Genomic DNA, 14,784 nt, shown 5'->3' with positions numbered 1-14,784 from the left:
CCGCATACTTAACTCTTACAAAGCTCACTGCTAAGGCAGCAGGGAAGCTCCCACGCAGCTTTAGAAATGCCCTTTTGCCTCTAACAGGTCTTAAGCCTGCAAGGGGAACGTGTAAGCTTTACAAGAGCCAGAAGCAAATCTCAGATACCGTGGCCCAGGCTGCCTATATGAAGCAGTAATTGTTTTGAGATTACAGACATATACTGGGCTGTCATTTGAAAAAAGTGATGGATGGGAAACTGGAAACCTCAGGGAATTAGTAATAGGATATAAAGCATTTCACCTCTAGGTCACCAGTTCAAATTCAACCAGGTTGGTAGTGACCAAAAGTAGTTACCATCTGGCAGCTGTTCTCTGGCTGATGTAAGCTGAGTTGAGGGTCTCAGCGCATTTCCTAGTGGACAGGTGGCCACATCACAAAAAACATCAGAATTAACTCTCTGTTGGGCTTCCTAAGTGAAGCCACTCAACAGTGAACGGAAAAAAAGACTGAATTCCAGATCTACTAGAATGCATATTGCTTGCAGAGTACTGCAGATTTTTACTAATTCCCCTTTATATTTTAAAGCACAAATGAGGAAGGGAGTCCATCATCATCATTACAGTAAACGGAGTAACCTTTCCAAATCAAGAAAGTGCTTATGTGCTGCTGTTAATGCTAAGCATCAGATTTCTTTTCAGTGTGCAGCTAACAAGAGTTTGGAAGCAGAATGAATAAACGTCAAGTGTGATCCCATCATGAAAAAAAATTCTGGTTATTTCATCTCTGGAGGAAAAAAAAACCCCACAGTCACTATGGAAAGCTCAGAGAGAAGAAACAAACTGTTGTTGGATTAATGGATACAGGCTGTAGGAGGTCAAGACTTCTCCAAGATCTTACATTAAACTAATTCAGATAATGAAGCAGCAGCACTTCCTCACACAGTAAATACTTAGCACCTCACATAGTACATACCTGCACCTGGTGGCATCATTTAGGTAAACACCAGCCACTGCCACCAAAGGGCTTTGGCTAAGACAATGCCAACCACAGGTAGAGAAACAGCTGTAGAACAGACCGGCTGCATCCTGAGGTTCTTTTCTCCCAGAAACAAACAGAAAACAGCCCTAGACCAAGGCTTCAAAACACCAGGCCTGACAAGCACTTAGAAAAAAAACAAACAAACACTTCCTTTTGTAGATTTTTCTCAATAGGAACTGGAAAACGCATTGAGCCTTAGGGCACAACCGTGCTTTGTGAATGGCAGCAGTTGCATATGGCGCTACCTGTTGATAGGCATCACCTACATTAACTGTTGCCATAATTTGTTCAGCCTTTCTATGCCTGAAATTGTTAAAAAAAAAAAAAAAAAAAAAAAAAGGTACAACTACCAGGTGTCCTCCCTCCTCTTGCTTTTTGTGGAACACAAGTAACAAGAACAGAGTTGAAGCATATAACCTTTCAAGAGGCTAAAGTATCCCTTAAACATCACCACCGACTTGAGACTGGGTGACGGGCCACAGGCACGAATTGGGAAGGAGCAGGTGAAGAGTCTGATCCAAGCAGAGCCCAGCAGTGCTGCTAGTACAGCACAGCCCAAGCTCATGAGGGGCTACAACGTGGCATTTTGGGCTCAGGGGTTTGATGTGGCAGCAGTAGCTGACTTTGGAATGTTCTTAGCACGCTTTCAGATAATGTTAACTTTAAATAAACTTGCTGAATACTCATGTAAATTATTTCCATTTGGCTGTCTCATTATTCAATATGCTTTCAAGGAACATGGTGATGAAAGAAGAAAAATACCTTTCTAACATAACCATACTGGCAAGAGGATCGACATTATCAGTATTCAAAGAATGTCTTGGCAGGATAAACCTTCATAAAAAGAAGGAGCACCAGCTAATCCAAGTTGTCAAAATAGCAATAGTACTTCAAGGGTTGATCTGCAAAGTGATTCATTATTTATTGCTAATGCAAACAAAACATTCTGAGCAGAAACAGCAATTGATCATTTCCCGTCAGAAATTCACTGACCGAGGACACCAATAAATAAACCCTAAGAGGATTGACAGAGGGAGACCTATTTTACTTACGTACTTAACAACTACCCCAAGGCAGTAAGAGCATCACTCTCAACAGCAAACAAATTGAACATTTAAGGGCAATAATTTCATTTGTAGTGACACAGACACACAGCGTGGCACAACCACAAGAAAAAATAAATAGGAAAATCTCATTCAGAAACATAAGGCACTGTCTATTTAAAAAAAAACCCACACAAAACCAACAGAGTGGAAATACAGCATGCAGCCAGTGTGTAGGGGATACTAAAAATGCATATACATTCAACAGCTCAAGAATAAGCCTGACTTCCCAAAACAGATTTAACCTAGAATCTCTTACACAGCCATTTTCAGATGCCTAACTTCAGACACATGAATGAAAATATCTCCCTCATCACACATATATTCTTCCTCAGTATGGTGAGAGCTAAGCTTTCTTCCACTCTCATTCCTTACAGAACACAGGACTTTAAGAAGGATTATTTTAGAAGGTACCGGCTTACTGCCTTTGAGACTTAAGAGCTCTGTGCCATGCACTGTACTGTACTACCCTTCCTACTTCTTCAACCCATCTTTCCTCGTCTCCTTCTGCAGTACCGAATATCTCTGCTACCTCTTTGCTCTTTTAAGTCCTGGAACCTGATCTTACTCCTGACGTCTATCATCATCTATGCAGCAGTAAGTATTGGCTCAGCCTCAGGAATCTGAGATTCTAGGAACTCGTTTGAGTAATTGGACGTACACATTTTTTAAAACTAATATATAACCCTCCAGCTCCACGACAAACAAAGCTACTTAAAAAGGCAATTCATTCTCCTAGCACACATCAGACAGAAATATGACAGACACTGCCCAAAAATAACAACCCTATTCAGTAGTGCATTATCCTACCATACATACCCTATAGGAGTGCTAAGGGAAAAACATCTTGCAATTGGACTTAATAATGTCAATGAGAAAAGCATTTAGCATCTGAAGGAAGAAGAATTCAAAGTCACACACTGTGATATTATGGCAAAACAAATGCATGTCAACCTGTTGAAACTTATGCACTGAAATGGCAGCACTTCAGATTTCTGAAAAGTTATGAAGCAATAGGCAGCTTCTATTTTGCAAGTAATGACAAAAGCAGTAGAAATATAGGAATGTATATTCGGATAGAGTTTTTTTTTCCTCTCCTTTTGTTTGTTTGTTTTTTTCTAATTCTCAGACTCTTTTAAAGCAGTTACATGTGCGCAGACAAACTACACTTCCTATATGATGTCTTGGGCCTTTGATTTTCCCAGCTCAACAACAGCTACTGAGCGACCTCTTGTGTTCAAACGCATCTGAGCAGCTTCTCTTTTAATGTTTTTTGTAAATAAGTTAAACACACATAAGGGCAGCAGTGCAAAATTCCTTTCATTACAGTGAACATGTGCTACGCAAAGCATCTGTACTCATTTATCCTACCAAACTTGCCTACCTAAACTTGGCACTGAAGGGTTTACCTGTGAAGCAAAGAGGACAGGCAGACTTAGTGTACTCCTAGCAAATAGAAACAGATTGATTTGTAACACGGAGGTGCCACTTCCTAAGCTGGGCTGCTGAGACAACCACCTGAGATGAGCTCCTGTTAGCTGCTACACGAGTTTGGTTTTCAGCTCTTACCACCCTCCCTTGTCAAAGTGCATAGTGACGGCTGAAACAATCCTCCAGTCTCTTCTTTATTCCAGAAAGCCACCCAATAACCTCTATCCTTAAGACTACCTGTCTACAGAAACATCACATATGTCAGGAGAAAATTCCAATTCATGTTATTTTGTCAGGTCTTGTTTACATGATCGCAATCACAGGTTCCCAGAGTGTGTATCCTCATCACTGTTTTTCACTCCTCAGCATTCTCCTTTTCAGCGTGCTTTTTTCTAGACTTCAAAGCACAATTGCACTGTTAAAATACCCTCAGCTTTCAGAATCTTAACGAAATGTTTGTATGTGCAGAGAGATCATGTAATGACAGAACATCCCTATATTGCATTTCACAGCCATCCCCTTCAACAAAACCAAGACATTCTAGAGGACAATGGCTGCACTCTTTCTTCAACAGCAGCAAAAGAACAGATTGATAGGACAGAGGCATCTCTGTGCACATCAAGGGGAATTTCCAAACAGCTTGGATCACACAAAATCTGTACCAACCATGCAATAAATGTCTAGTTCAAGACGGTCAACTGAACAACCACATTCTACAATAGAAAAAGATGTTTCCCCAACACAGTCTGTCAAACTTCAGATGCGTGACAGAAGACAAATGGTAGTCACACAGGGAAAGAGGTTCACAGAAGGTACAGTTGATGTACAGTATTCAACTGCAGCAATCAACAACAGTAAATAAAACCCCCTGCTTCAAGAGAAAAATTTCACCACACCCACTGAAGAGGGAAAAACCACACCACCAATTAAATACACAATTAGTTTTAGTAACCAATACTTAACACCAATTCTATGAAGTACTACTTAATCTGTCAGAGTGCTTAATGCAACCTACCAAGTGCAAACTCTTGCAGTCTATGGTTTCAAGCTTTCTGTAGTCTCAGTGAAGTAAGACTGAAAGCAGTTACTCAGCTTTGGCATACAAATCCAGTAGCCACAAGGCTGGCTTTTTGTTGTTTCTTTTTCTTCTTCACAATATCTACACTTAATATCTACAGAGATACATAGAAGTACATACATATAATATCATATTATATATAATATCTCATCAGAGCATGTTAGACAACTCCAGAAACAGGTGGACCATCTATTGTCTTTTCAAGAAAGCACAGCGTTACTTATTTCCGCTGAGAGGGAACTCAACTGTGAATGTTTGGCAGTAAAGAGAAACTGCTAAAACAGATAAAAGAATATGGAAAGTAGGAAGGTCAACAAACAGAAGTAGTCTGGAACAGAGAAAGAACTGCTAAGGGCTCTGGCCAGGAGATGTCACTCTATACTTTGTTGCAACTTGAGAATTCATTAGCCTAAATTTCCTCCAATGCATCCAAAGCAGCAGCACGGCCAATAAAATGAGCTATGTGAAACTGGAGTCAGGGAAAGGAGAATCGCCCAACGTGTCACTCCTGTAGCTGTATATTTAAATGACTGTTTGGTAGCCTGTGAAGTCAAAGCAGTCCCCAGGAAGCCTCCAAATTTGATCCCCCAGAGTCTCCCCCAAGTAACAAACAACTGGCTCAATTAGCTTCAATTATTAACATAGGAGACAACATTTATACTTCATACATCCATCCACAGTATCCGCTGGAGCAGACCAAAAGGCAGAACTGAGCCTGAGGCTTGGAAAAGCTTAAGTTTAAGATAAAAATCTGAAACCATCCTAAAATATATATATAAGGAATGAAGAAAGAAGCAGAAGTCCAAAACTCATCTATGGTGAAAGACAACTCCTAGGAATCAAGTATTTTACGTATTAACTGCACAAATTCATCAGAGAAAGACCCTTAAGCACAGCTGACAGAGAAATAAGGATTATTACCTTATTATGTACAAAGGTTATTCTCAGTTCAGGCTTTATGATGCCATATGCTACCAGGAGGTCCTGGACTTTTTTCAGTTCTTCCTTGCATTTCTTATTTGTTGAGTAAAACTGTTTCCTCACAGGAAGGTTCTTAAACAACTTGAGGACTGTCACTGTTGTACCTACACAGCAGGTGAGGAAGAAACAAGCAGACATTATACTGAAAGCATATCACCATCTGGATAGCAGGGAAACTTAGTTTATCCTTGAAGGGCCCTGTCTGTATACGACTGCACGCAAATAAACCCTAGCAACAATAAATCAGATTACTAGATTAAATTAGCTTAAGAAATAACATTTTCACAAGGTGATTGCTAACTAAGTACCAACATAAACTTTGATTCCCCTTTGTGTGGAGGTATGATTGCAGCTTTAAGCATTCATTGGTACACACAGAGAGCACTTAGAATTAGCCATTAATTAAAGCCAAAGACTCATTTGGCGCACAATAAGTTAAGCACTTTATTAAGGAAAGTTAACAGACTTAGAAACCAATAAGACACATCTGGAGGCAAAGGAATGCTGAGCTCCATTAAGGCCTTTTGCTGGCATTCCCATTAGGGTATACCTGAAAGGCCAGGTACCTCTGCTTAAGGCAAAGTATGTGGTGAGAAGGGTATTTATCTACCAGTATAATCATGCAGGTTCTTTAGCTACAAACATATTACTGGGTATTAATGAGATATCATGGAATTCATTTTTCAAAAGCAACCATTAAACAATTTTGACAAAACACAAGGCCGTGCAATTCACACGCTCCAAAAAGGGCCTCTCTGGTTGTAGAAAATACTACAGCCTGAACCTTAAAGATGTTCTTGTTAAAATTAACTGCCTATATTACAGAGTTGTCAGATTCAGCTCCCTCTACAAGAGTTGCCCATTAACTAACCCTAACTTTCCTGAGTCAGGAGCTCCCTGCTGCCAGACAGCAGACCAAGTGAGAGCCAGGTCTGGCAGGCAGACTGCGCTCTGGATGTACAAGGCAGCACACCCACCATGGCGCAGAATACTGACAAGGAGCTTGTGTGGCTCAGCATGAACGTGCTAAGGACAATAACAGATGTATCCTTAAAGAAAAGCAGTGACTGGTTTCTCAGAAGCCCACCCTAAACACAATAAAGGAGCAATCACCTCTTCTGGGATCACAGACCTGTCCGAGTGTGGAAGCGAGGATACAGTGTGGCCTTACTGGGAAACAAACAGCTGAACAGAGTACAACGAAAGACCAAGGGTACCCCAAGCCCACACCAAGTCTGAACAGTAAGGCCACCTGTGAGGCGAGGGCAACCCCTTTATCTTTCACGCAGCTAAATTTCAAGAGACACAACTTCACTGGGTTGGTTCAACAGCCGAGCTGCTTCCAGGTACTCCCTCAAACAGGAATAAGGCAACTCTTCCCCTTTTAAGAAAGGGTTCTGCCACATACAGAAACATCATCTTGACTCTGAACAAGTTTTCACATATTGCCTGTGCCTGGACCTGGGGCACAGAATTATTACAACTTTTATTTCCACTCTGTCAGCTTGAAGAAGAGAGTCAGGTAAGACAGAACTAGATTAAAATTACTATCTGAGGCAGCTTCTGAGATGTTATTTCTTACACTAACAACACATTCTTGGCTGACAGACATAAGGCAACAGATTTTTACAGCCAAGATATCACATTCAGCCTTTAAATACTGAACAGGTATTTTGACATCAAACAGAGCCCCAGAGAAACAAAATCCTTGTCACAACACAACTCTAGAACACAATATCCTACCTTGACCAAGATGGGAAGGTTTTTGGGAAGTTATATGCCCAGTACTATCCAAAACATACTGAGTGCTGATATCATCATCAGCTGTCTTTGTTGTGACCAAGACCTGTGAATAATAGTAGTAAAAGCATGTTAATCAAGGATTCAAAAAGATCAGAATGAGCTCAGATAAGCTTGGCTATCACTCTTATTATTAACATCATATTATTTCTGCCACCACAATTACATATAATTAGTTTATAAAATCCTTCTCCTACAGGTGTTTCTTAGTCACAGAAAACATTCTGCATTATCACTCATTTTCCCAACCATTTAGTTAACAACTACTCATTTCCACCACAGTACTACACAGTATAAGCCGTTCCTCATACCTACAACACATACTTCTTTGTTTTCTACTCTCAACACAACTTAAACAACTACATCAACCGATAACTTCTCATTTGCAACCTTCAAGAGAAGACGTACTGTGACAACTTCTTAAATTCAGGTGAGATTACACAAACCTAATTACTATCAAAGACTGTAATAATCTTCCACACCCAGCATATCTGGCAATCGTGAAGCCCTGTGTTTTGTAAACTGCTAAGGTAAGACACAGATCACCTTTAGCAAGACCAGTTACACTCCAGCAGTTCAATAAAGTTGCAGCTCTGTGAGTTAAGCTACCAGTGTTTTGAACAAAGAGCCACCGTGCTTAAAGCGCCCTGGAGACACAAAGGTTATTACTCCCACAGAGCTTCAGGATGTTTTGGTTTATTTTAGTTTCCTCATATGAATCACTCTGAATTCAGCCATGCCTCTGGAGAGAAAAACAGTAATTGATTAATTGGAAACAACAATGTTACAGGCCTAGGTATGGGCCAGTAGTAACATATGTACCTCTTAATTGAAACTTCAGGGGCAGTTTGGGCAGGCAGAATGCAATTAAAGCCAGGAGCGTTTAATTAACGTAATTACTGATCCCCATATTAGCATAATACCTACTATAGTACTTAATAGACCAGTCAGACCAACTCCCGTATCTTACGAAACACAACACAGGCTGATTAAATGCTCAGTACAGATGGCACCCTGCCCTGACAACTCATCAGGACCACTGAGACCTATCATCATCCACCAGCACGCCACCACTTCTGAAAGCCTCTTTGGAAACCTCCATCCAAATATACAACCCACTCCCACTTAGTGCAATGCGAACGTAGCCCAAGGTAGCAGGGAGTCTGGCTCTCTCACCCTCTGACACCTCTCCTGACCTCAAGAGCTGTCAGTTGCCATCAGACACCAATCTCAGTATCTTCTTGCAGTATCTAATCCTTGGGAGACTGAAATAGAAGTCCAAACTCGACCTTGTCTCAGCACAAAGACATAAAGGCAGAGAAGCACAGAACAGGTAGATGCCGTGTGCTTCACAGTCTGAATATTTCTCAGATGGTTTTGAACCAACTTCCTTTTAGTCTACAAGTTATATCTTAAATATCAGTACGCTGTCAATGTCAGCCCTGTTAACACAAATATATGGATCAGACTCAGGCCAGGGAGCAGGTTCCTGTTTACTCATAAAGACAGCCGTTTGTGCAACTGCAGTCATATGCATGTCAAGGAACAACATGGACTGCAAGAAGATCCCATGACTGTTGATCATTTAGATAACATCGAGGCAGAAATCCTTACTAGAACTGCAGCTATGTGGGCCATCAGCGTCCTGAAGTGATATCTCCTGGCCACCATCTGCTGCTTCTTATTTCCAGTTAGCTGGATTCAAGTAGCAAACTCAGCCAAGCTCTTAGGGATCGTAACACTAAGGGGGCAAACCAGCATTCCAAGGAATCACGTATCTATACCCTGATATGGCAGAAAAGGACAAGGAAACACTAACCAAACTGTCTCTGATGGATATTTACTGAGGAAAACAAACGCAGCACCGGTATAACCGGTATGATAGTGCACAGGACTGACACTAACAGGACATCTATACTGCTACCTAACCCTTATGATATGACTTAAGGGTGGGGAAAGGAGGCACAAACAAACCAGGCCGTTCCAAAAACAAGTTCCCAGTGGCTGCCAGAACAGTTTGAAGACTCTGAAGTGACATGTTATGAAAACTTTCACAGATGTGCACAAATCACAACACCCAAGTCCAGCCACTCACCTCCGATACGCAACAAATGGATCCCAGGGCTTCCCCACGGAAACCGTACGTTGTCAACCTTTCGAGATCCTCAGAAGAGCTTATTTTGGAGGTGAAGTGTTTAATTGCCATTACAGGAACATCAGCAACCTTGATTCCATTGCCGTTGTCTCTTACTTCTATTTTGTCAAACCCATAATTCTCCTAAGTATAAAAAAAACAACAGTAATGAATTGCCAATAGAGAATAACGTATTAAGGGACAAACAAAGCGACTGTAAGTACTGCTTCTCTTCCAGTATCTCAGTATATGCGATTACTTGTCATTTCAATAAATACCTGCACAAAGCAGATAAAACTTTGACAGCCCAGGTAATTAGGACAGATAAATGAAAGATGAACTTCAGATTCTCTAACATCTCAAACTCACACACAGCAAACAAATGCCTCCTTCCAGCAACACTACAATCAGCACATAGAAACAGCATCCAAAAAGAAATAAATCACAAGCAGGATGAGAAGGACGGTAGAACTGCAGGATGGCTAACTAAACTTTCACAGAAGACATTTGTGGCTCTCTAAAGAGATTATGATCTGTCATACAGAATAGTGTGCCTAGTGTGTGGTACATTGAGGCAATCACACATCTGGTTTGCTTCCAAAAATGGTCTTGAATGAGTGGTTCCCATGTTTCCATAGCCCACTGATGATGTGCAGAGCACACGAGGGGCCATCTCGAACTATGACTGATTAAGCAAACTCACCACGTTCTGCCACCTGGACACAGCCTGGCTGCAGTTAAGGAAAACGTAACCTACTCACAGGTTGCTTCTCAAAGAAAAATGAATGCAATTCAAAAGCAACTAAAGATAATACATGTATTCGCATCCAGTCTGCACTACAAAACATCAAAAGATTCTGAGGTAGCCTAAGAACTATAAATATTTCATTGACACATAGTACAAACATGGATATGTTTTCCTCTCCATATAAATCAGTGATACTATGTTCAGGTTAAGTTCAGGTTGAAAAACAATGTTTGTGCTAATATTTGAACCAACCTCCTGCTGGGAAACAACATGGAAACTATGACAGAGCCAAAATGGGCATAAAATCATGTTAAGACACAGATTCATAGAATTATCCAGGTTGGAAAAGACCTCGAAGATCATCAAGTCCAACCGCAGCCTAACTGTAGTACCCTAACTCTAGCAACCCTCTGCTAAATCATATCCCTGAGCACCACAGCCAAACAGCTCTTAAACACATCCAGGGATGCAGTTTACTACAAACCACCGCGTTCCATTTTAATTTCTACAACCGTTTCATTTATCTGGTTTGGAAAAAAAGAGCGAGCAGATTTATCTTCTTCAACTTGAATCAAAACATTACTGAACGAAGTTCCATTTCAGTCCTAATACTATTCACTTTTACTCAGGCACATTTACTTCAAATATTACAGTATTAAAACTTTATATTCTGCAACACCACCCTCTCATGCTAAATGGTCTGAATACCACGTGATGCTTTAAGATCTTTAGGTTATTCTAACAGATCACTGCTGCCAAGCCACACAGTTTGACTCCCTCCTCTTTTAATCACAGTTTCATGGTTCCATCTCTGCTACCCATTAGAACTCACAGAGCCACACAATCACGGAATAGTTTGAGTTGGAAGGGACCTTTAAAGGTCATCAGGTCCAACTCCCCTACAATGAACAAGGACATTTACACTAGATCAGGCTGCTCAGGGCCTGGTCCAGCCCAGCCTTAAATACCTTCAGGGATGGGGTATCCACTACCTGTCTGGGCAGCCTGTTCCAGTGCCTCACTGCAACTCTGCAGATCAATTCAGCTTGCTAAAATAGCACAAACAACCCACTTTTCTCATTAGTCTTCAACATTAGCAAGATGAACAGATCATGAAAGACAGTTAGGCCCAGCAATGCCAAGCGTGTGGTTTTAGGTCTTAACTTTTAAGGGAACCAGATGGATCAGCTGTTTAGTTAAACTTCTCATCCTGAGCTAAACTTCCTCTGAGAGGGATGTAAGAATTAAAGCTTCCGCTTTACGCACTGAAAAAGAGAAGCAGAAACAAACACCTGCCTTTTACAACAGCCATTTAATATAACATAACAAACCTGCTTCCTGAACCCTAATTGTGCTCTAAATAAAAACAAAGGCAGTTGCTCATCTACTCTATTAAATTAGAACATGCAGGTGTCAATCAGACTTTAAAGATTATTCTCATCAATTCCTGCTGTCAGAGCTCAGTCAGGGAAATTGCTAAGGCTGATGTCCATGTAGTCTCTCTACTCCTAAACAAGCAATAATACTGCTGCACCGGCAGGTCCTAGCATACCTGAACTCAAACCCAGCACATCTCATCCAGAATCAAACCATGACTCCATAGCTTACTGCACAGTCACGCTACCGGGGTAGCTGACCCTGCTGCTAACAAAGCCGCGTGTTTGTCTTTATAATAGGAACAGAGAGGAGGTTCAAATTAACAAACAGCTATCACGTAATGCCCAGGCTACAGTTCAATTCTGAATCAAATGACTGGGTTTATATTGTAATGAAAGCAATATCACATTATCTAAAGCTATAGTACAAGCTCACGTGTTTCCCTGTCTTGTGTAAAAGCTGGCTGACACATGAGGCACAGACAGTAAATAACATCACCCATCGGAGTTTGGCTGATCAAGTTAGCAAGGATACAAACCTGTCTAAGACTTCATGCTATACCTCACCACTACAACAGCTTCTGAGAAATACCTCGCCTGCAGATCAACTCCTGTATGCCTGTCTCCTGACTTGCAGGGAACTGATTTTGGACTATTCCTGTATGAGGTTAAAATACATAAATTACATTGGCCTGAAAAGTACATTGGCAGAGGAACAACTTTCCCAGCCCCTATTTCACACACAAGTGTACAAGGAGAAGGGCCTTACCAATCTAATGTCAATAGTTGTAGCACTGGCATCCAAGGAGTTTTCTATCAGCTCCTTCACCACGCTGACAACTGATGTAATCACTTGAGAACTTGAAAGCAGACGAACAGTTTCTGCTGACAGCTGCTTCATAGTGGAATTAGAATCAAAGAAGCTGCATAGAAAGACAGGAGAAATAGAATGGAAAAGGCACATTACAAATACACATTTCAAAACATGTGAAATTAAACATAAAGGCTAAGGGGGAACTTTCAAAGACTCATCAGGCCAGCACTTCCTCTGCAGTCAACGGTCTTACCAGACTTACTGCATGCCCTCAGGCTGGTCTCTTTATTCCTCTGCATTGCACATGAAAATAGACATGCCTCAAATTCTAATAAGGCAATAGAGATGCTCCTCTCAATGGAAACACTTACAAAGGGCTACAAAATTCCAGCTGTTCCAAGTCGTAACAATCTGCCATGAAGACAGTAAGTGGATCTGCAAAGTTTTGCAGGTATTAAACACTGAGTATGTACAAAGGCCTAATTAACCAAACTCCAACTGAAGTCACACAGTATCACAGTCTCCTGCGGGTTGGAAAGAACCTTAGAGAGTCTTTGCTGATCCTTGTAGTATGATACAAAGAACATAACCGTAGTCTTTCATACATAAGAGAAAGGTGGCAGAAAGAACGTGACCAGCTCTTTGCATCTCAAGAATGGATTGAGCATTATACCACCCTGATCCTCAAGGAACACCTTGCTTTTGTAACCCACAGCCCCCTACTATGAGACATGGAAGGCCATTATTTATACTGAAAGGCAAACAAAGCCCATCATAACCCAGGCTCCTATTGCATCCCTTCAAGCAACCCGGTAGAGGACAGCCCGTTCCTGTGACTGCACAATCAGCATCCAGCCCGAGGCTACCAGCACGTGGGAAGGAATGGAGCAGACCCAGCCAGGACAGCAATAAGGTGTGCAGGCATTGAGGCCAGCCCCCAGAGCAGGACTATCCTGCAGGGTCTGCACCGCTGGCACAACAAGCACACAGCACTTCTCTGCCTTGAGAGCCTTCTCTGAAGCACTACTCAGCATAAAGGGCCAAGAACACACACGGCTACAGGCAAAACAAAACTCAACCGGCAGTGTTTGAAGATGAAGCGGAATGAGCACTTTACTGAGAACAGCTACAGAACTTTTCTTTCTATCCACAGCATTTACATTCCAAAGAGAACGTGCCCTGCAGATGTGGCAAGCTGATCTGACAGATCTGTTTTCCACCAAACAGTCATAGGAACACGGGAGGTGTGTTGCTGAATACAGGCCAGCATTAATCACACACACAACTTCCGCACGCATCCACAGGTCAGGTAGGACTCCTGCACCAAGTGTTTGATGATCTATCGACAAGCACCAACCTGGAGCTGAGTATCTCCGAGAAAAGATGCTGACAAAGGGGAGGGAGAAGCTGACAACAAAAACGCTGCAGATCAGAGACAACCGCTCTATGAGCAATGCAGGGCTTAGGGAGACCAAGCAGCTCCGAGTCTGTTCCCTGGTCCCAAACCTCACGTCAGCGGCTGTGAGCAGCACAGCCACACCTGCTGCCTCGTGGGTCGTGTCGGAAACAGGCAAATAAACACAGAAGCATGCAGACACAGAACTCACAACAGCCGTAGTAAGGAAGGATGAGGGCAAAACGGGGTGGCAGAACTCTAAGTTTGTCCGGGTTTCTGGTAGGAAGTACCTCAAGTAATTGCTACACGCAGAAACGCATCCGAGCTCTGGTTATTTTGTGCCCCAAAGATGGTATTTCAGCTGCACACTATTACAACCCTGCGCTGCCCAGAGGCGTTACACGGAGCAGCAGGGCCGGCCCCATCGCGCCCCGTGTTTCCGTGCAGCGGCCGCCCGTCCCGAATCCAGACGAGCCGCCCCACGGCCGCACAGCCGGTAACCTACGGCTGTAACTTCGCCATTCAGTGCAGCAGCTCCAGGCTGCGTCCCGACAGCCGGCTCACCGCACTCACGTTCGTTTCCAGCTGCCCGTGGCACAGAGGCAATCCCCGCAGCCATCCCTCCCACCCCGCTCCCTTCCCGCCCGCACCGCGCTCCGCCCCGCGGCTCCAGGCCCGGGCCTAGGCCCAGCGGCGCGAGAAGCGGCAGCTGCCGCGGTGTGGGAAGCGCCCTCCTTTCCCTTGTACTTCTTGCCCTTCCCTTTCTCTTCCTCCTCCTTTTTCCCCCCTCCCCGGCTGACAAAACAACCTGTCCCGCTGCCCCCCTCGCAGCCCCCGGTACCTGCTCGTCCCGCTGCCCCGTGGGCGGCCCGTGCCGGCCCCTCCCATCGCGGAGCCCAGCC

The 14,784-nt window shown here is 42.9% G+C and overlaps 1 protein-coding gene across 1 annotated transcript in view; it reads right to left on the bottom strand.

The window, feature by feature from the left end:
* The window catches only part of PMS1 (PMS1 homolog 1, mismatch repair system component), a 39,323-nt gene extending 24,559 nt beyond the window's left edge, over positions 1–14,764 (bottom strand). Inside the window, 5 exon segments of the mRNA XM_015867848.3 lie at positions 5,555–5,718; positions 7,358–7,460; positions 9,510–9,692; positions 12,442–12,595; positions 14,724–14,764. Coding sequence (XP_015723334.2) covers positions 5,555–5,718; positions 7,358–7,460; positions 9,510–9,692; positions 12,442–12,573 — 582 coding nt within the window. The 5' untranslated portion in view covers positions 12,574–12,595; positions 14,724–14,764.
* Positions 14,765–14,784: the final 20 nt, after the last annotated feature.

Source organism: Coturnix japonica, chromosome 7, assembly GCF_054131305.1.
Source record: "Coturnix japonica strain WE chromosome 7, WE-NBRP24, whole genome shotgun sequence".
NCBI lineage: Eukaryota > Metazoa > Chordata > Aves > Galliformes > Phasianidae > Coturnix > Coturnix japonica.
The sequence above is the reverse complement of the archived record's forward strand: the minus strand, read 5'-3'. Positions and strand labels throughout refer to the sequence as shown.